This window comes from Mauremys reevesii, linkage group 10 (genome assembly GCF_016161935.1).
Source record: "Mauremys reevesii isolate NIE-2019 linkage group 10, ASM1616193v1, whole genome shotgun sequence".
NCBI classification, from domain to species: domain Eukaryota; kingdom Metazoa; phylum Chordata; order Testudines; family Geoemydidae; genus Mauremys; species Mauremys reevesii.
The window spans coordinates 23,426,290-23,451,437 of record NC_052632.1 but is presented as its reverse complement, the minus strand read 5'-3'; the positions used below and the strand labels follow the sequence as shown (position 1 = coordinate 23,451,437).

At 43.4% G+C, this 25,148-nt stretch overlaps 1 protein-coding gene across 6 annotated transcripts in view; it reads left to right on the top strand.

Annotated features, from left to right (window-relative positions):
• The first annotated feature begins 6,777 nt into the window (after positions 1-6,777).
• WDR72 (WD repeat domain 72) overlaps positions 6,778-25,148 on the top strand; it is a 246,248-nt gene continuing 227,877 nt past the window's right edge. For all 6 annotated transcript variants that reach the window (XM_039493451.1, XM_039493448.1, XM_039493447.1 and 3 more), the window contains exons 1-3: positions 6,778-6,826; positions 21,072-21,236; positions 22,680-22,786. In XM_039493451.1, coding sequence (XP_039349385.1) covers positions 21,084-21,236; positions 22,680-22,786 — 260 coding nt within the window. In that variant the 5' untranslated portion in view covers positions 6,778-6,826; positions 21,072-21,083. The remainder of the gene's footprint in view (positions 6,827-21,071; positions 21,237-22,679; positions 22,787-25,148) is intronic.

Genomic DNA, 25,148 nt, shown 5'->3' with positions numbered 1-25,148 from the left:
CAGTCCCAGCTGCACTTCAGCTGTAGGAATTACGATACCTTTGGGCAGACATCAAGGGACATGATGGAAAGGGGCCATGACCGGGATGCACTGCAGTGCGGGGTAAAAGTGAAGGAGCTGCCGAATGCCTAACACGAAGCCTGTGAGGCAAACTGCCACTCCTGCCTTTTCTACAAAGAGCTGGACGCGAGACGTGGTTTTGACCCCACCTCCACTCCGAGTACCACCATGGACACTTCAGAACCCAGTTCAACAAGGCAGGAGGAGGAGGAGGAAAGTGGGAGTGAGAGTGCTGAGGAGGAGGAAGACACCCCGGAATCCCTAGATGCATGCAGCCAGGAGTTGTTTTCAAGCCAGGAGAAAGGTAGCCAGTCGCGGCGGCCGGTGTTTGGGGAAGGACAAACACCAGAGGAGGTTCCCAGTAAGCAGCTTTTATTTTGGGAAGGAAGTTATTCTGTGCGGGCTCTTGGGGCGAGAAGGGTTAGGGTTGCATGCATGCCTAGATGCGGAATATGGCATTGATGTGCTCTCTCACATCATGGTAATTGGCCTCAGTGATCTCTTCAAAGGTCTCATCCAGAACTTGGGCAATGCGCTTGAGCAGGTTTCTTGGGAGAGCCACTGTGGTCCTTGTCCCAGTCAGGCTACCATGTCCACGCCACTGTGCTGTGAGGGGTGGGGGGTCCACTGCTGCACACAGGCAAGCTGCATATGGGCCAGGGCAGAAGCCGCATTGTAGTAGAAGACCCTCCCTTGCTTCCCAGGTCACCCTCAGCAGCGAGATATCTTTCAGGACGAACTCCTGTTGAAAATGTGGGGACAGTGTTCAGTATAAGGTGCCCCCTGCAGCTGTTGGCTCTCTCCAAGGCACAGAAACCCAGAGGGCAGTACAGCCCTGAAACAATCAGTTCCCCTTGCCCCTGTGCTTACTCACCATTTTGGGGCTTCCATAGCTTATGTGCACTCGCTGTGGGACGGGCAAATTATGCTGTTGTGTAGACTGTGCTTGCCCTCCTTACGTACGGGGGAACCATTGCTCTGTCTGAGGTGAACAATGCTGCCTCTGTTAAGTGTTGCATTTTGCCTTTACAGATGCAACCTTGAGATCTCAGCCGTCCGTCTTATCACTGGCAGAGAGGCTGCAAAGAATCAGGAAAAGACCACGTAGAAGAAAAGAAGACATGCAGACACTTAACGAGAATCTAAAAATGCAGGAGTGGAGGGGAATGAAAGGAGAATCCGCCAGCAGAATGAGGAGTGCTGGCACAAAAGCGCAGTGCTCCAGCAGCAAAGCACGGAGCGGCTGATAAGCATCATGGAGCACCAAGCAGACTCTCTCCAGGCACTTGTAGCCATGCGGCGGAGTACTACCGTGCCCGCTCCCCTCTGCAGTCCTTGTCCTAAAACTCTTTCTCTTGTGCCCCTATGTCACCTCCAACCTACTTTCCCCAACATCCAGGTTCTTACCGCCACCAGCTACGTCCAACACTTGTAGTTTCACCACCCAGCCTTAAAAACTATGACCCTTACCCACTAAACTCAACCCCCATCACCATGCAGTATAGCCATCCTGTAGGGCAGCACTCATTGCGCACAGCACACCAGACAGGAGGGCTAAGTATGATAACAGGACATACGCAAATCTGTGATTGTACCGTTCCCCACTCCACCCCCCTGCTCTTTCTGTTTCCCAAGCAGTTGTGTTTCTTTTCAATAAATGAATTTTCTTTTCGATAAATGGATTTTTTGGCTTTGAAATCATTCTTTATTATTGCATAAAGTAAAAGATACCTTAGCCCAGAAAAGCAACAGGCACTGCAAGTCAGCATAGCAAACATTGGAACCACTGCACTTCACTCCCATGCAGGGCACCAAACATTACTGTTTGCTTTCAACCTCAAATTGCTCCCTCAAGGCATCCCTAATCCTTGCAGCCCCGTGCTGGGCCCCTCTAATAGCCCTGCTTGCTGGCTATTAAAATTCAGCCTCCAGGTGTTGAATCTCCGAGTTCCATGCCTGAGTGAATCTTTCACCCTTCCCTTCACAAATGTTATGGAGGGCACAGCATGCGGATATAACTGGGGGGATGCTGTCATCGGTCAAGTCCAGCTTCCCATACAGAGAGCGCCAGTGGCCCTTTAAACAGCCAAAAGCACACTCCACAGTTATTCTGCACCAGCTCAGCCTGTTGTTGAACCACACCTTGCTGCTGTCAAGGCTCCCTGTGTAGGGTTTCATGAGCCACGGCATTAAAGGGTAAGCAGGGTCTCCAAGGATCAAAATGAACATTTCAACTTCCCCTACAGTGATCTTCTGGTCTGGGAAAAAAGTCCCAGCTTGCAGTTTCCTGAACAGGCCAGTGTTCCGAAAGATGCGTTCATCATGCACCTTTCCAGGCCAGCCTGCGTTAATGTCAATGAAACGCCCATGGTGATCCACAAGCGCCTGGAGAACCATAGAGAAATACCCCTTTCGATTAACGTACTCGGAGGCTAGGTGGGCTGGTGCCAGAATTGGAATATGAGTCCCATCTATCGCCCCTCCGCAGTTAGGGAAACCCATTTGTGCAAAGCCAGCCACAATGTCATGCACGTTACGCAGAGTCATGGTTCTTCTGAGCAGGATGTGATTAATGGCCCTGGAAACTTGAATCAACACGATTCCAACGGTAGACTTTCCCACTCCAAACTGGTTAGCGACCGATCAGTAGCTCTCTGGAATTGCCAGCTTCCAGATTGCAATAGCCATCCGTTTCTCCACTGTCAGGGCAGCTCACCGCAGGATGGGGGCGAGCTCCTCACACAATCCCATGAAAATAGCTTTTCTCATCCGAAAGTTCTGCAGCCACTGCTCGTCATCCCAGACTTGCAGGACGATGTGATCCCATCACTCAGTGCTTGTTTCCGGAGCCCAAAAGCAGTGTTCCACGGTGGTGAGCATGTCTGTGAATGCCACAAGCAGTCTCATGTCATATGCGTTACTTGAGTCGATATCATCGTCAGAGTCCTCACTGTCAGTTTGGATCTTAAGGAGTAACTTGACTGCCAAACGTGACATGCTGGCGAGACTTGTCAGCATGTTCCTCAGCAGTTCAGGCTCCATTCCTGCAGACCGAAAAGGGAAGACAGAGCGCGCAGCACAAAAAACGTTGAAAGATGGAGCCAAATGTAGACGGAAGCAGAGGGATTTCTGGGATGCAAAGCGATGCATCACGGGGCGTTGGGACAGGACCCAAAATGCCCTGCACCCCCATCCCCTTGCCACAGTGCCAGAATGGGAAGAGGTGCTCTGTGGGATAGCTGCCCATAATGCACCGCTCCCAATGCCGCTGCAAGTGCCACAAGTGTGGCCACGTCAGTGTGCTTGCAGCTGTCAGTGTGAACAGACTGCAGCGCTTTCCCTACTGCACTCTACGAAGGCTGGTTTAACTCAAAGCACTCTACACCTGCAAGTGTAGCCATGCCCTATGACAATTCGTATGAGGGAAATCTGATGGGAGGAAGATGCACACTGGTTATTAGAACAGGTGATAGTGAATCAGGACTTGGTTTCTATTCTATGCTTTGCCATTGCTGTATGATCCTGGGCTATTCACCTAAACCAAAAGTTTTGACTGTTGGGTGCCTCAGTTAAACACCTAAATTCATATTTAAGCAGTCACATATGCAGCTAGATTTTTGAAGGTGTTGAAATTCAACAGCCCCCACTGATTTCAAAGGGTATCCAACACCTACACCTGTGAAAATCAAGCTACATTATTTAGAAGCTGAACCTTAGGGCATGTCTTCACTAGCAATGTTAAAGCTCTGCTGCGGAAGTGCTGCATGGCAGAGCTTTAACATGTCTGTGTAGTCGCGGCTATTAAAAAAAACACCTCCACGAGGGGAATAGCTCTCAGGGCTGAGAGTGCAGCTCCCAGTGCTGTTGCACTGTCTACACTGGCACTTTTTTTTAACAACCCTGAGTGAGAAAGTTGCAGTGCTGTTAAGTGCCAGGGTAGACAAGCCCTAAGGTATCCATGTTTGGAAATGTTGGCCTTAACTTCTCTGCACCTGAGCCTGCCCATTGGGGAAAGTGCTAGTCCTGTGTATGCTGCAGAACTTTACATTTCACTTACACAAGCCTCATTCCAGCTGCCCAAAGCACTATTATAGAGACAAAGTGGGTAAGGTAATAGCTTTTATTGGACTAACTTCTGTTGGTGAGAGAGACAAGCTTTTGAGGTTCTACAGAGCTCTTCTTCAGGTCTGGGGGGTACTTTGAGCCTCACAGCTAAATAAAAGGTGGAACAGATTGTTTAGCACAAATAGTTAGCACACATTCTAAGGGACGATTCCAGGTGAATTGGCCCGTTATCACCTCTGCAGTCCTAGAACAAAAAGAGGTGGTTAGTGGGTTACAGATTGTTTTAATAAGGCATAAATCCAGTACCTCTGTTCAGTCTGTGATTTTTAGTGTCTAGCAAAGTTATAAATTTAAGCTCCCAGGCTCATCTTTTGAAAGTGTTGTGCAGGTTTCCTTTGAGGAGAAAGACTGATAGGTCAGACAGTGATGGCTGTATGGTTTATTACAATGCTCTGTAACCCAGTGATCCCCTGTAAAGGCTGATTCCCCACTCTGGCACTTCGAGCGTAGAAGGTGGGAGCCCGCAAGGATTCTAAAAATTAATACTGGCCACTCCAGGCTTGTATTAAACTCCCACGGTTACAGCTTTTCTCTGACCTTGGATGGGTAGATGCTGCCACCACCCAAGTGCAAAAACCCCTTTGAAAACCCAGGAAAGAGCACTTGGAAATTCCTTCTTGTGGGATACCCTCAAGCCCTTTCACGCCCCCCCCCTCCGAGGAAGAGCTGAGAAAGAAAACAAAGGAAATCAGCTGTTGACACCAGCTAATAAAATAACACGTGCACAAACCTCTTAGGACACAAAACTTCAATCCTGTTCTTAAAAAAGGTAAATTTTATTAAAAACAAAAAGAAAGAAAATACATCTGGAAACTCAGGCTATTGCTAGATTTAAAAAGAGCAAATACAAAAATTAAGAATCAAGAATAGCTTTCTTGAGGTCAAGCTTAAAGGTTACAAGCAAAACAAAAGCACCTGGGGTTAGCAGAGAGGGATCCACAAGCAATAAAGTAATAAAAGAGAGAAACCTAATCGCGTCTTCCTAGACATTTCCTGATCTACTTACATATCTGGGGTTTCAAATGAGTAGTTTCTAGGCATGATCTGATGATTTTTCATACCTGGCCCAAGCTCTTACAGCAGGGATCGGCATCCTTTGGCACACGGCCCATCAGGGAAATCCGCTGACAGGCTGGGCCGGTTTGTTTACCTGCAGCGTCCACATGTTCGGCCGATTGTAGCTCCCACTGGCAAAGGTTCGCTGTTCCAGGCCAATGGGGGCTGCGGGAACCGGCGCAGGTTGAGGGATGTGCTGGCCGCATGTCAGAGGTTACTGATCCCTGTCTTAAGCATAGCTGCTCTGTTCTGTCTCTCTGGGAGAACAACACAGACAAAGGGGAAGTTTTTTCCCAATTAAAAAAAGTTCTAGCCTTCCCATTGGCTCTTTTGGTCAGGTGCCCACTCCCTTCCTTTTACCTATGTACTTTTTAACCCTTTATGGGTAAAGCAAGTAGAGAACAGCTACTAAGAGGAATTTTATAGCTAATTGGCTGGGTGGGTGTCCATAAAAGGGAGCTCCCCCTCCCCTCCATTTATCACACCCCTTCTTTTTCTCCAACAACTGCAGAGGTGTTAGTGGGCCACTCAGCCTTGAATGGTCCCTTAGACTATGTGCTAACTGCTTATGCTAAACTCTCTGTTCCAACTCCCATTTAGCTGTGGCATTGGGTGTACCTTCTCGGGACCTGAAGAGTTCTGTGGCTGTGAAAGCTTGTCTCACTAACTAACCGAAGTTACCTCACTTAAGGCTTGTCTACATTGGCACTTTACAGCGCTGCACCTTTCTCACTCAGGGGTGTGAAAACACACCCTCCTGAGCACTGCACGGTTCAGTGTTGTAAAGTGCCAGTGCAGACAATGGCAGACAGCTGCGCTCTCAGCACTAGTCACTATTCCCCTCGTGCAGGTGGTTTTTTATACAGCGCTGCGCCGTGACCACACAAGCTGCCACGGCAGCGCTTTAACATTGCTATTGAAGATGTGCCCTTAGGGTTGCTGATACCATTGTCCTGGAGTCTCCAGGAATTAAATCAAGTAAATGGTATGTCATATGATGAAACCTCCAGGAATATGTCCAACCAGAACTGGCAACCCTACCCACCTTGTCTCTCTAATATCCTGGGCCCGACAGGGCTACCACTCCACTGCATACAAAGCCCAATTACCATTTCAGGAACAGGCCGGATTGTTGACAAGTCTCTCGCCGAAGCTGCAGCAAGGGGGGCGGTGTGACTGGGAGAGGCGGGAAGCCCTTACCTAGCAGGCCTGCCCTGGGCACCCCTCGCTGGCTGCCCGCCCTGCCGGGGGGAGCCCGCTCTCTGCTCCTGCAGCTCCGTGTGTGGGAGGGGGCCCGTGTGCAGCCCCGCTCTCCTCCCGGGGCGTGTTTACTGCCCAAGTCCCGGGCCTTGGCTGGGCTCGGCCTCTGCCGCCGGTCGGGAGCAGGGACAGCAAGTTCCTGCCGCACCGGGGCCACCTCTAGCGCAGGAGGCCGGCGGCGGCCGGTCCGCAGCCAAGGCGGGGTCAGGCCAGGGTGCAGCCGCTCCAGAGCGGGCATAAAACGTAGCTGCGCTTTCTTCTTCCGCGCCCCGTCCCCTCCTCCCGGGTTCCCGCGTCCCGCCTTGGGCCCGGGGAGCCGCCGCAGGTAAGGCTCGCTCTGCCCGTGGGCTGCCCTCAGCATCCGCGCTGGGAGCCGCTCCGCTTGCGCGCGCGCGTTGTCCCCTCCGGGGAGATTCCCCAGCTGCTACGTGTTCACGCCGCTTTGGGGACCCGCTAGCCTCTGCCTCCACCAGCGAGAGCCTGCACCGCTAGCGGGACAGGGCGCTCTGGGGCATGGGGGGCTCAATTTCTTGCCAGCCCTGCACACTGTGCCAGAGATGGGGGGACCATCTTCTGACTAAAGTTTGTTGTTTGTTTTAGTCACTATTTCCGACGCTCAGAACTGTAAGACATCTAGGAAATCTGTGAATATTTTATAGGGGGTTGCATAGTTCTCAATAGGAGGACGTTTTACTGAGGCTGAAAGTGCTTTGGCTTTGGGCAGGGACTGTCTTTTTATATATACCCCTCAATATAACGTGACCCGCTATAACACGAATTGGGATATAACCCGGTAAAGCAGTGCTCCGGGAGGCGGGCTGTGCACAGCCAGCGGATCAAATCAAGTTCGATATAACGCGGTTTCACATATAACAGGGTAAGATATTTTGGGCTCCCGAGGACAGTGTTACATCAGGGTAGAGGTGTATTTATACAGCGCCTAGATACCTAACTGGGTCCTCTCTGCAGTTAGGCACTAATAATGAGAATAATAATAACTACATATCTCATTATTAGGGGCATATCACAGGCTTTTGCTTCCCAAAGCATTTTTGGGAGGGTAGGAAAGTACCCTGAGTTTCCAGTAGGTATGAGATTTTTTGTGCTATTATTTTGTTTTTGTTTGTTTGGTGGGGTTTTTTTTCCACCTCTGTGTGGATAAGAAGAGCATTGCTCTTGATATCTCTGGTCATTATGATTTGCAGCATGTTTTTAGATCTTTAATCTGCTATGTAAATCAGATTTTCTAAGGTGCAGATCTTGATTGCAATACTCACTTTTTGCTCAGTCCTTGCTTGAGCAAAACCTCATGGCAGTCAGTGGGAGTTTTGTCAAAGTAAAGACTGTAAAAACTGAGTAAGGACCTCAGGATTTGGACACATATGAATGTAGGGTAAATACCATCATTTATATCATTTTGTAATATTCAGATTTGGGTGCCTGAAGTTAGACATCTAGATTGGGATTCTCAAAGCAATGTAGGGGATTTAGATTCATATCTTCCATAAATTTTAGTGGAGGATAGGTGTCTAAATTCACTAGTCTCCTTTGAAAAACCTCTTCTCCAATCCAAATGAGGGCTTTTATATTTAGGTAAATGAACTTTGTACACACAGGTTTGAAAGTATTGTACAGTACTACCATTTTATTATTTTCATGTTATAATCCTATGCTATTCAATTTGAAATAGCTTATTGTTGATTCCCATTCCCCTTTAAACTGGTCTGGTTCTGTGTTGCTCTTATTGAGAGTTTGCTCTATGAGATTTACTCTGATCAGCATGAACTCTTGTGGTGTTACTGCATTGATTCATCAGTGTTGTCAGGATACTTTTTTAACCTGTGTTAGCAATAGTAACAGAGCATTTATAACCATTTTGTTAAGTTTTGACATGTCAGTATGCCAACAATGTGATATTTAGGAACTTTAATATCACAGACATTCGTTGTAGTGTATTACTTCTGCCCGAAAAGTTTTCTAGTTAATATGACCATATTCAATTACACTAGTAGGCCTTTCTAGTGAAGTTTTTTTTCCCTTGACACAACACCTTCACTATAAGCAGGTGCTCACTGTAACCAGTAGTGCAATCTGTACATTCAGTACATTGAATCAATTTTGAACTTTCTTTCTACCTCACTCTAAACAGAGTTTCTTTGTATCTGAGCTGCTTACAAGTAGTTTTCAAAGTATGTGTAACTCACTGGTAAATGTTTACACTAAACAGTTGTATGCCATATAACAAAGAATAGTACAGGGAAGTCATCTATTTAATATTGCAGAAGATACACAAAGGTGGATGAATAGCAAAATGAAAATATAAGGGGAATTTTGGGGTTGCAAAGCTTCAGTGAGATACATTAATTACATTACTAATCAGAGGTGATTATACCACTAATTAGAGGCCATAGAATAGCTATGGAAAATGCTTATTTGTTTTGTTTCCTTTCTGTAACGGATTCCAGTTTTGTTTATTGTTTCAACATTACTGGGTATTGTGTAGCAGAACCCAAAACACCACCTATTTGATCAGCAGGTTTTTATGCTAAATAAGTCCAAGGTCACCTAAGGGAGACAAACTCTGACTACCTTAAAGCATAGTTGGCTGTGCACTGCTTGTCAATTTGTTCATGAGACTTTGTGGAGTTTTATTTTCATAGAATCATAGAATCATAGAATCATAGAATTCAAGATCAGAAGGGACCATTATGATCATCTAGTCTGACCTCCTGCAAGATGCAGGCCACATAAGCCGATCCACCCACTCCTTAGCAAGTGAACCCTGCCCCATGCTTCGGAGGAAGGCGAAAAACCTCCAGGGCCATAGCCAATCTTCCCTGGAGGAAAATTCCTTCCCGACCCCAAATATGGCGGTCAGCTGAACCCCGAGCATGCGGGCAAGACTCTCCAGCCAAACCCTCTGGAAAAGGTTACATCATACCAGGCACATAATTGACCTATTGACTAAGCCCGTTATCCTATCATACCATCCCCTCCATAAACTTATCTAGCTTAATCTTAAAGTCATGGAGGTCCTTCGCCCCCACTGTTTCCCTCGGTAGACTGTTCCAGTATTGCACTCTGATGGTTAGAAACCTTCGTCTAATTTCAAGCCTGAATTTCCTGACTGACAGTTTATATCCGTCGTGTCCACATTAGCACTGAGCTGAAATAATTCTTCTCCTTCCTGGTATTTATCCTCTGATATATTTAAAGAGTGTAATCATATCTCCTCTCATCCTTCTTTTGGTTAAGGAAAACAAACCGAGCTCCTCAAGTCTCCTTTCATACGAAAGGCCTTCCATTCCTCGGATCATTCTAGTGGCCCTTCTTTGTACCCGTTCCAGTTTGAATTCATCCTTCTTAAACATGGGAGACCAAAACTGCACACAATACTCCAAATGAGGTCTCACCAGCGCCTTATATAACGGGACTAGCACCTCCTTATCCCTACTAGAAATACCTCGCCTAATGCAACCCAAGACCGCATTAGCTTTTTTAACGGCCACATCACATTGCCTACTCATAGTCATCTTGCGATCAACCAGGACTCCTAGGTCCTTCTCCTCCTCCGTTACTTCCAACTGGTGCGTCCCCAGCTTATAACTAAAGTTCTTGTTAGACATCCCTAAATGCATAACCTTACACTTCTCACTATTGAATTTCATCCTGTTACTAATACTCCAGTTTACAAGATCATCCAAATCTCCCTGGAGAATATCCCGATCCTCTTCCGAATTGACAATACCCCCCAACTTGGTGTCATCCGCAAACTTTATCAGCCCACTCCTACTCTTGGTTCCCAGGTCAGCAATAAATAGATTGAATAAAATCGGACCCAAAACCGAGCCTTGAGGAACTCCACTGGTAACCCCTCCAACCGGACAGTTCCCCTTCAATACTACCTCTGCAGTCTCCCCTTTAACCAGCTCCTTATCCACCTCTGGATTTTCACTGATCTCCATCTTTTCCAATTTAACCAGTAATTCTTCATATCAAACGCCTTACTGAAATCCAGATATATGAGATCCACCACATTTCCCTTGTCTAAAAAATCTGTTACTCTCTCAAAGAAGGAGATCAAGTTGGTTTGGCATGATCTACCTTTCGTAAATCCATGCTGTAATCTATCCCAGTTGCCATCGGCCTCATGCTCCGGAACCATTCTCTCTTTTAAGATTTTTTCCATGACTTTGCATACTACAGATGTTAGACTAACAGGCCTATAATTCCCGGTCACTTTTTTCCCCTTCTTGAATATAGGAACTACATTAGCTAATCTCCAGTCAGTCGGTACAATCCCCGAATTTAGGGATTTATTAAAGATTATCGCTAACGGGCTAGCAATATCCCTCGCCAATTCCCTTAATATTCTAGGATGAAGATTATCCGGGCCCCCCGATTTACTTCCGTTAAGCTGTTCCAGTTTGGCTTCTACCTCAGCTACCGTAATGTCTACCCCCATATCTTCATTCCCATCAGTCCCTCTATCACTATTCCTTAGCCCTTCATTAGCCTCATTAAAGACCGAGGCAAAGTATTCGTTCAGATATTGTGCCATTCCAAGATTATCCCTAATCTCCACTCCATTTAAAGTTTTAAGCGGTCCCACTTCTTCTTTCTTGGTTTTCTTCCTATTTATATGGCTAAAAAACCGTTTGCTATTGGTTTTAATCCTTCGCTAGATCCATCTCCACTTTGCCTTTCTCACAGCTTCCCTGCACCCTCTGACCTCAATAAGGTAGGTTTCCTTGCTGATCCCTCCCATTTTCCACTCCTGGTACGCTTTCTGCTTTTTCTTAATGACCCCTCTAAGACGCTTGCTCATCCAGCTCGGTCTAAAACTGCTACCTACGAGCCGTTTCCCCCTTCTCGGGATACATGCCTCTGACAACTCCTGCAACTTCAACTTGAAGTAACCCCAGGCGTCATCTGCCCTTAGATCCCTAAATATGTTAGCCCAGTCCACTTCCCTAACTAGTCGCCTTAATTTAGTAAAATTAGCCCTTTTGAAATCATACACCCTAGTCTCAGATGCACTATTGATTATCCTCCCATTTTATTTTCTCAGATTGTCCACTTCTTCTTGACTTCTAGTTGGATTCTAAGACTTTCTTTTCACTTTAAAACAACCTAATTGCAGACATGTTTTGCAGGCTTAATTGTGGTTAATGCATTTTAGAATACGAGGATTCCTCATAAAAAATGAAATTCTACCAAAGCTAACATAGATTAAACATGACTCTGCTTCAGTCCATGGGCTGACATGGCTTGGGTAATAATAGTAATACTGAGCACTTCAGTAGTCTTTGTCTTTCCACAGCACTTTACAAACAGTGGCCCTGATCCTGCAGTCATCTCCATATTGGCAGACCCTTTTGTCCATGCATAGTCCCACTGAAGTCAATGGGGCTTTGCATGGGTGCAAGGGTCTGCCCACACAACAGATATAATAAGCAGCAGAATCAGTGGAGCTGCTTGTCTGCAGACTCAGACAGACAGCTCTGTTCACATTAGGAACAGTTAACATTCAGAAAGTCATCTTTACAAATACAATGGGTATCAAATTAGTATGAAATCCGGTTCCAGTTGTAGTCAATGTGAGTGGGCCTTCTTAAAGAATCAATGTTTTCATTCTGCAGGAAGAGATGGGCCTGGCTCATCAGAGAAGATTTCCTATTGACACTGTTGAATGGATTTTGCAAAGCCTGATTAAAGTTTTTCAGCAAGCTATTTCAGCACATAAATAACTTGTATGGAGTCCCATACAAGAAGGCTTCCATGACATTACTCATTTAAGAATTACTCAAAGTTCATACCCTTGTGAGAATTTACACTACTTTACTAGAAAAGAATATTTAATTTTCTGTAGCTACTTCATGCTGTTGCTGTAGATGTTAAAAAGCACTCAAATGCAACAATGATGGAGATAGTAAATAACTTGATAGAAAATAATTTTTGTTTGTGGTTCCATGACCATATAGTTTGTGGTTCCATAAATAAATGAGTAAAATACAGAATCCCTGAGAATTCTCATTAAAATCAGCAAGAGTCTCTTTTATTAGCTTACAAAAAATATAAGTTAATGGCTGTATAAATGTTTAGCTAAGAGGATAATGATTTCTGTGAAGCCTTCATTGTCTAGGGATGAGGTGGTCAGAATTTATACTGTGTCTCACACACACTTTGATTTTGCATTTACTTTTTTTCAGTAAGTTTAAAATGATATAATTTATAAAATAACATGACCACCTCAAGGAGGTGAAGATTATTCTACTGTACACCATGCTAGTGTGTTAAGTACTCGTGTTCTGAGTAGCTGCTGTTTTCACTGCCCCATTTTCCAATTTAGGTGTAACATAAACTATTTTAATTAATATTGTGTCACCAAAAGGGTTTGAAATGGCCAATTGAATTCTACCAAGATAGAGTCTTTTGATGAAAACATACCTTTATTGATTGTAGAAGAAGAAAATCATTCTTAAAATGAAATCCACAGAAAAATCATATCCCTCAGAGAAAATTTCTGAGTGGCAGGCTGAGATTAACATCATAAAATTGAATTTGTGCTGCAAACCTTTGATGTAATCAGCAGCTGGGAGATGGTGTTGCCCTTACTGTGCTCCTTCTGATTGTGGTGAATTACTGTGTGGAATGAAATAAGTGTTTCTTGTGTCACTCGTTCAAGAAATACAAACAAGGTATTACTAGGTGGTTCTTGCTAGTTAAAATGGGTTGTATTGATTCTGGGTCCCAGTCTCTTGCTCCTTTGGACTGCAGAGGCAGTACATTCATATCCCAGGGGAGAGCTGTATGTCACTCAACAGTGACTCCTCTGGCCGATTAAGGAGTTACATTGACAAGTCCCAAGAGGAGTCCCATTAAGTTTTAAGATAGAAGTATAGTGGCAGCCAGGCTGGGCCTGAAGGAGGAATATGAAGGGAGGAGGCCTTTTGAAGCAGAACTGAATAATATATGTAAGATCCTTAGGGTCCTGGCAGGAATATAGAGGAACATTAGGAGTGAGGATGTGGGGTCAATATGTTCAGGGTTGGAATAATTAACCCAACACACCCTACCCTGATGACTAGAGTTTACTAAACAAGGAAAACATACTTATGCCTTCATACACCCTTAGGCCATGTCCCCTCCACTTAAAGGAACCATTCAGTTGTGCACTCTCCACTGTGTATTGTATTTAATAACATAGGAATATAGGACTGGAAGAGACCTCTTGGGTCATTGAGTCCAGGCCCCTACTAATGCAGACAAACCTCTCATATAATCCCATTCATGAACTTATCAAATTCCATTACAAAACTAGCTAGGCTGTTTGCCTCAACTACTTCTATAGGGAGGCTGTTACAGAACCTCCCTCCTCTGATGGTTAAAAATTTTCTAGTTTTTAACCTGAATTTATTCATATCCAGGTTATACCCATTTGTTTTTGTACCAACATTGTTCTCTAGTTTAAATAACTCTTCTCCTTCCCAGGTGTGTTCCCAGTCCTTATATGTGTACAGTAAGCCCCTCTCAGCCTATTCTAGTCTCCTCTCGTAAGATAGGCTCTCCATTCCCTTGATCATCCTGCTAGCCCTTCTTTGCACCAGTTCTAGTTTGAATTCATCTTTCTTGAACATGAGTAACTAGAATTGTACACAATTCCATTAGGGTTTTTATCAGTATCTCATACACTGGCATTAATAGTTCCCTATCTTTACTGGAAATGCATCACCAGATACATCTAAGGATGGCATTTGCCTTTTTTCATCATCACATAACATTGATGGCTCAGAGTCATCCTGTGATTGCCTAAAACACTCTGGTCTTTCTCCTCTGTTTTTCTGACAGATGCGTCCCTAGCTTAAATGTTTACAATATTACAAACATTGCCAATATTTGACAATATATTGTCAATCAACTTCCTATTTAATAACTTAAAAATATAATTTAATACATCTCTCTTGCTTTTGTTATAATTTTTGTCTTTTTCTGTTTTTAAACAACATTTTTTTCTTTATTATCATGGTTCTCTTTTCCTATCTTGTCATTTCCTCTTGTCCTTTTCTTGCTCACCCCTTATTTCTTTCTCTTCTTCTATAACTTATATATCTCTATTCTACTTTCACTTCTCTATCAAATATCTGTCAATACCATATTTCTTTTTTTCTAATTTATCCCCTCCATTGCTCCCACCTGCATACAAGTCCATGCACCCATCCACCACTCCCCAAGCGGTGGCAGAGTGCAGTTAACCTGTGCTTCTAAGTTTCATGACTGCAAACAGGGTTCTGAATGACAACTGAGATGAACAGCAAAGCTATTAGCAGCCACAGCAGCAGAATTGGAGCTATGTGTCTGGAGACTTTAGAAAGACAGCACTATATTCTACAGCTGGTTTACATTTGGCAAGTTATGTAATGGTTAAGGCAAGATTTTTTTTTTTTTTTGATGCCTCTCACAGGGAATTTCTTACTTGCTACAGACAGTGAATGAATGGAATTTTAAAGCCCTGGAAATGATTATATTATATTCTTTGAAAAGTCTGTTAATTACCACCAACACTTATTTCCTTAAGGATGATGTGTGTTACTGTTATAATGTGTAAGGAGCTTGTGGGGGTTGTGTGAGTACTGCACTCTGGGACTGTAGGCTGCAGGTCAAAATATACATTTATTGAAAGTAACTAATTTTATTTATTAAAGATAAACAAAACTGTTGACAGGACCATTGGGTTTTTTTTAACGTAAGTGGTAAAACACAGGTGTCAGGAAAACAAAGCCAAAGAAGGGAACAGAAACATGGAAATAAAATAGGTTCTTGGTTACAGCAGTCTTACAAAACTGTCATGAATATTTACCAGCCTGTGCCTAAAATGTACTACCTTGATCAGGAAGCTCATGGAAAAAAACTAATGATATTTTACTCACCTATCAAAAATATATTAGCTTCTCTGGGTAAGTAGAATTTTGCAAGCCTGAGAGGAAGCAGACATGCTGTTGCTCTTAATCAGTTCAACCCACTTAGCCCATCTTTCCTCAGATAGTTTGATTGTTGACCTAATAAAAGCAGTAAGTCTTTCACATCTCAATTCTTTTATTGTTGATCACATGTCTGTAGTATGCATTTGTTTTTGCACCCGTGGTGATGAAATGTATTTGCTGACTGCAATTAATTAGTTTTCTGAAAGATCTGGCATTTATTAATATGAATGCCTTTCTTAAGATATTTTAACAACAAATAAAGTGTATGTGTAATCCAAGAATATGAAGTTCTACCAAAGATAAAATAATTACAAATGTAAAGCCACAAAGATTTTTTTCTGGTAGATGGTAGATTGACGGTATTACCTGCAGAGTTCTCTTTGAAGTTTTTTATACACTATATAAATTTCTACTTGAGGAACTTTTATTCGCATGCTGTATGATGGTCTGTAACTTCTGAGTGAGGCATCTGTCAGAATCAATTTTTCATTTCACCAACTTGTTGAGGCAGCAATTCCTGGAGACGGGGATTCGTCATTCAGAGGATGATACATATGAGAAACGGTGGGCTCTGATGTCTATGTTCACAATTAGGAGGATCATTTATTCTTTATCACTAAATGATGTAAGGCTCTTTGAAGGATTCCAAAGAGGAGTGTTTCTTTGAGGAAACTCAATACAAAGGTTAACTGGGGGGAGTTGTTATTGACTTCAAAAGGGTGTAGGCTTAGTTTTTACATTTCATATCTCACTACATGTTTTTAGGTTTTCTCCTTAGCATCTGAACATCTCATGGACACTAACAAATTTATCCTCAGACCTCCCCTTTGAGCCAGGGGAGTGCTGTTATTCTAATTTTAGAAATAGAAAACTGAAGCACAGAGATGTGTGACTTGCCTAGCAAGTCTGTTGTCGACAAATTCTTTCCTTAGGGCAGGGACCAAAGGGGTAAGGGAAGAGGTGGGCTATGGTTGGCTTACCTTATGGATCCTGGGGGTTCTACAGAGAAAGTAAGCTCCAGTCCCATGTGGGAACTACCTCTAGTCTACATGGTGTGACTCAGCCTTCTCCTCTTTGCTCAGTGTTGAGACTTCCTGGTCATTCCCACCACTCCTGTGCGGGTATTCCCCATCCATAAAGAGAAAACCATCAGGAGAAGGAGTCCTGAATTGATTTCTATTTGAAATCCATACCAGGACAGCGTGGCCCACCTGCTGTCTGGTTCCTCAGAGCCCCTACCCTAGCTTCCAATGGTCTTGCTCAGCCTGCATAAGAGGAGCCTTCGGTTTTTAATTACAGTTTAGATTCTGTACAAATGATCCAGAATTGCAAAAGTAAAATTGCTGAAATCCTCTAAATTACATGATCTGTACTTTACTCATAACACAGTTTTTTCAGGCCAAAAATGTTCTGTGTTGCACTTCTGTAGAATACACTGTTGCTAAGGTCTCCCTAGAACCAGGAACCAGCAAGGGAGGCAAGACAAGGAGGGGAAGCTCTGGCTTGTAGCTTGGTGTAAGATGGCGAGATGGCCATTTGAGAGGAGACTTCAGGGCAGTGTAATCATGATGGTCCATTGGGAGGACAAAAGAAGGAGTTTATTAGGCTGTGGACAGGGAGCAGGATGGGGGAAGGAAATGGTTCACCTAAGGGAGTGACAGGAGCCAATTTTTTTCTTGACACCCATAGACTTCTCATCAAGAGAGCTTTGGAGGGTTAAGCTTCTTATCTTTGAGAATTGTATAATGGCCTCTAGTTCTCAGATAATCTGTTCTTGTGCTTGGGGCAGTATTGTAAAGGTGTCTTTGCATCTGGAAGCCTGTGTAGGTGGTCAGACTAAATGATCACAATGGTCCCTTCTGACCTTAAAGTCTATGAGTCTGGTCCTGGCCTAAGAGGTAGCATTTGTCAGCCATTCCATAAGGCTCATTTCAGAATTTCCAGGCTCTTTCACATACTTGCTGGCCTCAGGGCTACTCTGACATACACTCTGCTTTTCATTGATCCTAGTGAGGCCTAGGAGAAACTGAGTAGCTTATGTGCAGTGGGCTCTGGCCTGCTTCCCTACACACTTTCATCTGTTCCTGCCACCTGCCTTAGTTCTGGAAGACAGATTGGTGCATAGCCCCTTTGGTATCTCTGCACTAGCTGAGGAGGCTCCATGTTCAGGCAATATTCTCAGAGGGCCATTTCCATACCCAGTAAGTCCTCTTATGCTGCAAGAGTGGCAGAAAAGGGCCCTAGTATAACTAAGAAGCAGGCCCAAATGTCTTGAATGATAGAAAACTTGTATAGCTTTTTAATACCTTGTAATCATATTTTCTATATTTTGCTGTTAACGGCATCTGCTAACATGGTGTTGGTACATGAGTATTTTGAATTTCTTCACTGAATATTTGAACTTCAGGGTTTTGCCAGCACCTTGTTGCAATATTAAGATGCATATTGTACTTCCCCAAACAACTAAAATTTTGTTTCTTCCTGATTCCTTGTACATTTTTGTTCAAAGTTTAAAGTATTTATTATGGATCTGAGCTGAGTCTCTTCCTAGCATTGCAAAGAAGCTTAACTGAGAGTCAGGTTATGGGTTAATACCAAGAATCAGACATGCTTGAGTGGACAGAGCTGGTGGAATTTAACACGTGCTGATAAGCTACATGTAGCCCAGATATGCCTCTGGCGGTATTTGACTTTGTGGAAACAGATGATACCTTTAAAAGGTACACTCTGATAAAAATCTGCTGATAAAATATAAGAAATTTTGCTCTAGGTGCATCCTCATAACAAAATAGCTTTGATAAAGCTAAATGCTGTCAGACAAAGTGTGTATGTGTACACAGTATTTCTAAAAACTCACAAAAGCAACACATTCTAACAGGATAACTGTTATGCAAAATGGAAAGTCTTCTATAGCTCTGTGTTTCATGAATCAGATGAACTTTATCTCAAAGAGACATTAGACCAGCAGAGGAAAAATAACTGCTAAAGAATATTACATTAATTCTGTGCCTTCTATGGATCTTTTATACTTAGAGAGGCTACAGTACAAAAAGACAAGTACAAAATATCTTCATAAAATCTCAGACTTAACCCACTCTCCTTTCTAATTGTAATATTTTGTCTTCTGCAATAGTTTGGCAATAAACTGTGGATGGTTCTTCATCCATAGCAGCCTGTTCACAACATGAAAAAAATGTATAAATACAGTAAATCTGTTTACTACCAGTCTATTCTAGAGACTTGTGTTACAATTTTAGCTGGTTTTGACACTCTTTTGTTACTCTTGACTTGTTTAGTATCAAATCAAATATCCTGGTATAAATACTGGTTCTGATTCGCCGCTTCCTTGTGCCAGTGTAATAATTTATAACTGTGCAAAGTGAGTGCAAACTAGTGCAAATCATCATAAAAAGGAAGCAAAACACAAAGTGCAAGGTCCAGGAGGAGCAGTCCCACTATATTTAGATAGTAGGGACACTTTTTAAATCCTCAGATCCAAAATTTGACCTACTCTAAAATTTGTTAAATTAGTAGCTACCATTTTTATAGGACCTACAGAAACACTGAACTCCTCCTACTTGCTTTGCTGTTACAGAATATTCCTAGTTAAGCCGATATGATGTTTACTTTGTAGCAGAAATGAAAGAAAAAGTAAAACTTCAGTGATTGCTAAATGGATAAGGACAAAATGGATAGGAAAAAATATTTTATATAAGTTCACAGAGAATTAAAAATAAAGTTTTAGAAGTCAAATTCTAAATTTTAAGTGTCCTTTTAAGGTTCTAGCATGAGCAACCAAATAATGATAGGGTAGATAATCAACTTAATGTTAAAACATGTGTGTTCCTGTGCAAAAAACCCCTTACGTTTAAAGGTGCAAAATCCAGGACTCAAGCACTTCTTTGCTCCCCCTTTCAACAATCATTTCACATGATATGACCAGGAGAAGACATACGTGTAGGGCAGAGATTTACTACCTAGAAGAATCATAACAATGGGAAATATTTGAAGATCCGTGTTTTTTAGACAAGTTAGGCAATGTAACAAACCATATTCAGATCTCTGTATTATTTATTTTGAAGACAAAGGGAGTTTTGCAGTTGACATTACTGGGAGCACTCCAGACTTGCATTATACATTTTTTTAGAGCACAGTAACCTGAACAACAAAAAGTATGGTGAAAAAGTCATTACGTGAATATTAGATACCAGTTGTTCCTCAAGCTTTTTGACCCATGAAAGCTATACAAGGAAAGAATTAGGCCAGCAAGTTGAGCCAGCACAAGGTAAAAACCCAGACCCAAACAAAGGGAGTTAAAGCACAGTTCTAGAACTCAAACCCTCCCCATATAGAAAATCTCAAGAGAGTGGTAATGGGGAAAGCTGCTTGGACAACCATGGCTTGAGTACTCTTTTCATTTTTGGAAATGTCATCATATTAATCTAAATTAAATTAATTGTATTTATTGCAGTGGTCTTAAACCCATATTGTTCCCAAAATATTCTTAATCTTTTCTAACTAGGTAGCAGTAATGAGGAATTAGTAGTGTAATTGAAACAGCAACTAGTCATCGTTCAGTTACCTGACTCTCAAAATCTCAATTTATGCTCCTTGAACAAAAACAATGAGTTCTTGTGACACCTTCGAGACTAACAAATTTATTTGGGCATAAGCTTTCGTGGGCTAGACCCCACTTCATCAGATGCTTGGAGGAGTCCTTGTGACACCTTCGAGACTAACAAATTTATTTGGGCATAAGATTCTAAGGTGTCACAAGGACTCCTCATTGCTTTTGCTTATACAGACTAACTACCACTGGCTACCACTCTGAAACCTGGCACCTTGAACAGTATCATGTGATCACCCCTTTGAAATGTTTGGGATTATATTTTTTATATTTTGTGTTACATCAGGCCTGCACAACATGCGGCCTGCATGGGCTCACTGTGTGGCCCACGGGGGGGTGAGTAGGCAAGTGGCAGGTGAGGGAGGGGGGCTGAAGATGTGGGTGGGCAGTGGCGGGGGCTGAGGAGGCGAGCAGATGGGCAGTGGCAGGGAGTGAGTAGGCGAGCCGGTGGGGAGGGGGGGAGGCTGAGGAGGCCAGCAAGGAGTCAGTGGCTAACCTGTTCTACTGATCTGGTCTGGCTCCCATCCCCTCTCCAAGGGTTGCAGCTGTCTGGAGGTGCTGCCTTCCACGCCTTCCTCAGGCACACCTCATTCATTCAACAGGGCAATTGATTACAAAATTGGGGGAAAATCTTATTCTACTTCTAGCAAAAAGACATTTTTTTTACCTTAATTATACTACCTTAGGGGCCCGCTATAACATATTACCAAGGTTCAATACTGCTGTTTTGGTGGGGCAGCACTGGGGAAGGAGGGTTTGTTTCTGCGGGGTGGCCAGTGCTGGGGGAGCACTGGAGGGGTGTTGTGTTTCGGGGGGGGCTTGGCGGCACTGAGGGGGGTCGGTGGGGCCGGGAGGGTTCGGCCTCAGCTGTTTTCTTTGGAGTAATATGGCCCTCACCGCTTTACAAGTTGTGCAGGCCTGTGTTACATATAACTATTTTACCCTCTTTTTATTTTCAGGTTTTGTACACTATGAGGACCTCAGTGCTGGCTGTGGCACTGTGGGGGAAAAGAGCACCCTCTCACAGCATCACTGCCATAATGATTACAGATGACCAGCAGACTATTGTTACAGGAAGTCAAGAGGGGCAAATATGTCTTTGGACTCTCTCATCAGAATTAAAGGTTTGTGACCACTGTGGTGTTGTCTGTCAAATAACCTGGTTGGAGTTTCACCTTTTATTATTAATAGACTATATATAACTCAGTTGCAATTAGTGTAAAAGATAATGTGTGGGGGTCTTTTTTGTTGGAGAAAATGAAGTAACTAACGTAATAAATGTGAAAATAAAATGTAAATCTCATGGGAGCAGCCAGTTCTTTGCAGGCCTCATTGAGTGTTCCGTGGACAATTAGTGAGCCATGGACCACAATTTGAGATCCAGTACAGCAGATGATGGCAGTTAATAAATCTGTATAATTATGATGGGTCCTGTTCTGGAGAGTTCTTCTTTAAAATCAGTGGAAAAGTGTGGTCCTCTAGTTCCAGAGAAGCTACCCATTATAGAAATGTTGTTGATAGGAATAAAAGAACTAAGAGAAATGGAAAGCCTTACATTCCCCAAGGTAACAAATGAACTGTTTCAGGAAAGATGGACCAAGTGGGATGAAGTATAAAATATATCAGTGATGTAATTTCGTAGCAAAAGTATGTTTATTTACTGTAACCCATCATTTGTATGGCTTTGATTCTGCTGTGTTCTCAGGCATGGTCTTGCTTCTTCTTTGTTTGGGATCAAGCATGCCATTTAGAAACAGACATAGGTTGGGAAGTGTTGCGAAGTTGCACCTTGCCAGTAGGAGTTAAGGCAGATTTCCTCCCACAGCTTGCAGGTATGCAGAGGGAGCATGCCTTTTTTTAAGTCATGTTAGCTCAAATGAGTTAATTGGCATCTTAACGGGACTTTTCAATAACATTAAGCTAACACGGTTTCAAACCATGTTTGCTGGCATCTTACTGGGGCTTTCCAATAAGTTAAGCTAATTTAATTGAAAAATACTCTTTTTTTTTTTTTTTTTTTTTGCCCATCAAAATATAGGTCCTTTTGGATTTAGTGAAGCCTATTGCTTAAGTGCTTTGCTGGATCAGATCCCTAGTGCGCTCAGCCACTTCTGCTATCTGGTGTTTAGTGGGTGGCAGGGCTGGGGCTGTCCTATTCTCTGACTCTTTTGGAGCATCTTGCACACCAGAAGCCACTCAAAACGGGCAGTCTTTATACCACAGTGGTCACAGGGTCTGCAGTTGTGCCTTGCTGTGTGCAGGGGTGCAAAAGGCAAGTGCAGCTTACACACTTCTCTGTTTGTGCATCCTTGGAGCTGGTGGGCACAATCTGGCCTTATGTAGGAATACAATGTGTGCTGTCTACCAGTCAGTAATAAAATTAATAATGAAGGTGTTTCTTAAATTTGGATTACTTGATGATTTATACAAAAAAGTACTGTTTTAGTTAAAAGCGACAGAGTCCTGTAGCACCTTATAGACTAACATGTCGCTTTTTACAGATCCAGACTAACACGGCTACCCCTCTGATGTTTTAGTTAAGTGAAATAACTGCATTGCTCTCCTAGATTTCATCTAAAGAAATTCTCTTTGGTCATACTGCTTCAGTAACATGCTTGGCGAAAGCAAGAGACTTTGAGAAACAACCATATGTGGTTAGTGCTACTGAAAATGGGTAGGTAACTATGAGTTTTCAATTACTTTTTGAATCTTAAACAATGTGGCAAGGCTTAAGAACAAATTGTGCATTTGGCAGCAGACTTTCAATCCATTTCCCCCATGACATGGGAAGGTGCAGTGGTCACTTAGTATAGTAAAGTTATTCTATAGGATTCATCTTCAAAGAGGGTCTCTGCTTCTACCATGCCGAACTATCAGCTGGCCCACACACAACATGGAGATGGGAAGCCCATCCCTTGGAATGCAGAGAGGGCTGGCAGGTCCAGAGAATCAATGTGATACCAGGAGCCCATTCCCAAGAGAATGCGTTGTCAGGGGGCAGGAAGACCCTATGCCAACCAGGAGCACAGAGCTGTGGGAGGGCTATGGCAGGACCAGAAAACTCTTTAGCATCATACTGACTCTCAAAGGAATGAGGCTATGAGAGAGGTTGATGTGCCCAGGCCCTGTAACAGGGTTGGCTGTCTCTCAAGCATCTGCTCATGGCTCGGCAGCACCCCGCTGTGATGGGTTCCCCGGGGTGCAGCCTGAGACTGTGGGTCCGCTGTGCCCCTGTGAACTCTCTCCAGCCTGGGCTGTCTCTCAAAATGCCTTGCTAGTTGGAGTCTTCAGAGTGTCCTTGTTGCTTGCAGTGTAGGTGGGTGAAGGAAAAAGGCCCAGCATGGGGCTGCTGTGTCTGTTTTATACCCTCAGTCCTATGTGCTTGGGGAACACAAGTCCAGGCATGTCTGGGGGCATTGCTGAGTCTCCAGGCAAGGTTGAGCAATTCCCCTGGTGTGGTCTCATGTAGGTGAGTCATTGAATTGTAGCTCCTTTGCTGGACAATGTGGTGTTTAACACTGTGCCCGGGTGTTGGTTACTTTCCTTGCTCTTGCCTCTGGGGAGCTTATATCTGGCTGATTCCCCAATTTACAGCATGTTTTAGTGACAACCGTACAACACAATTCTCATAACTTTATATGCACTAAAGATATACATATTTAGATAGAACAGTGGGTTTCAGCAGTTTATACCTTTCCCCTGATACCTCACCTGGAATGTTTTATATGCAAGATCACAATTAAATATAATGAGGAATATGGGGGTTACAGGACTCTCCCCCAAGGTATAGAATGTCACAACTGCCTCAATTTCCCTTATCTCAAAGGGCTTATCAATAACTCACCATCACAGTCCAGCAGTAATTAAAATATTCCCCATCTGAGGTACAACTTAATAAATCCTCACTAAATAAAGAACCCTCAAAGTCCCAATCCCAGTTCAATGTTTCTCTCCTGTTGAGTCAGAAGTCCCTACTCCTCCATCCTGAAGTTGCGTTCAGGTCCTTTACTCCTTGCCGGAGTCAGTCTTGCTCCCTGCAGCTGCTTCCTCAAACCAGCTACAGGTTTCCAGGCTTCTGTCCTGCCTAATCCTCCTACTTAGAATGTTACCAGCTTGCATTCAAGCTCCCTTAGCGGCTACTCCAGGAATCCATCCCTTCCTCTCTCATAAACCGAGGTCTAGCCTGAGTTAATCCCATGACTTCATTACCTCATTCATTATTACCCACCTGGGGAGGGGAGCTGATCTGGATACAGGTGGGCTGAGGTCCCATTTCCGATTAAAGGGGCCAGCCACCTTGTAACTCCACTCTATGCTTGCTGGATTCCCAGCCCTGTTCTAGAGGGGGCTGCTGCTGAAGAAATCATCTCCCTGCTTCCTGCCTTGGTTAAATGAGATAGTGGTAAAGAGAAGTTTGATAGCTAGGTGAAGGAAAGAGGCTGGAGACCTACAAAATTAACTTTGTATTATTCCCCCTACACTCCCAAAGTTAATCCTGGCCATTGTACTGAAAGTGAGGTCAACTTTCATCTTAATTCTGACCTTCCAATTTTCTGGCCCTAATCTATACAGTGCTAAGTGGGAAAAGTATTCTATTGCTTAAATACTATATACATGTAAAAATTGACTTAGAAAAAGACTAAAAGCTTTCTCATATGTATGTGTTATTTGGAGAAATAATGAAAGATCACTACTGGCTGGATTGTATTGTGTATCTGGGATATGTATAGATAAGGACAAATGATCTTCAGAACCCTTTAAATGTTCACTCCACAAAACCACTGACAACTTCATTGGTGCATTATATAAGGGCAAAAACAAGGAGGAAGCCTTATGGTAGAGCCGGTGTGGTAGAGGGTGCATGCTCAAAAATTTTTTACTGATCGGGGTGCACGATCAAAAAATTTGGAGACCACTGCCTTAGAGACTAACAAATTTATTTGGGCATAAGCTTTCGTGGGCTAGAACCCACTTCATCAGATGCATGAAGTGAAAAATACAGGGGCAAGGGTTGCTTTACCAAGTGTGAGGTCAAT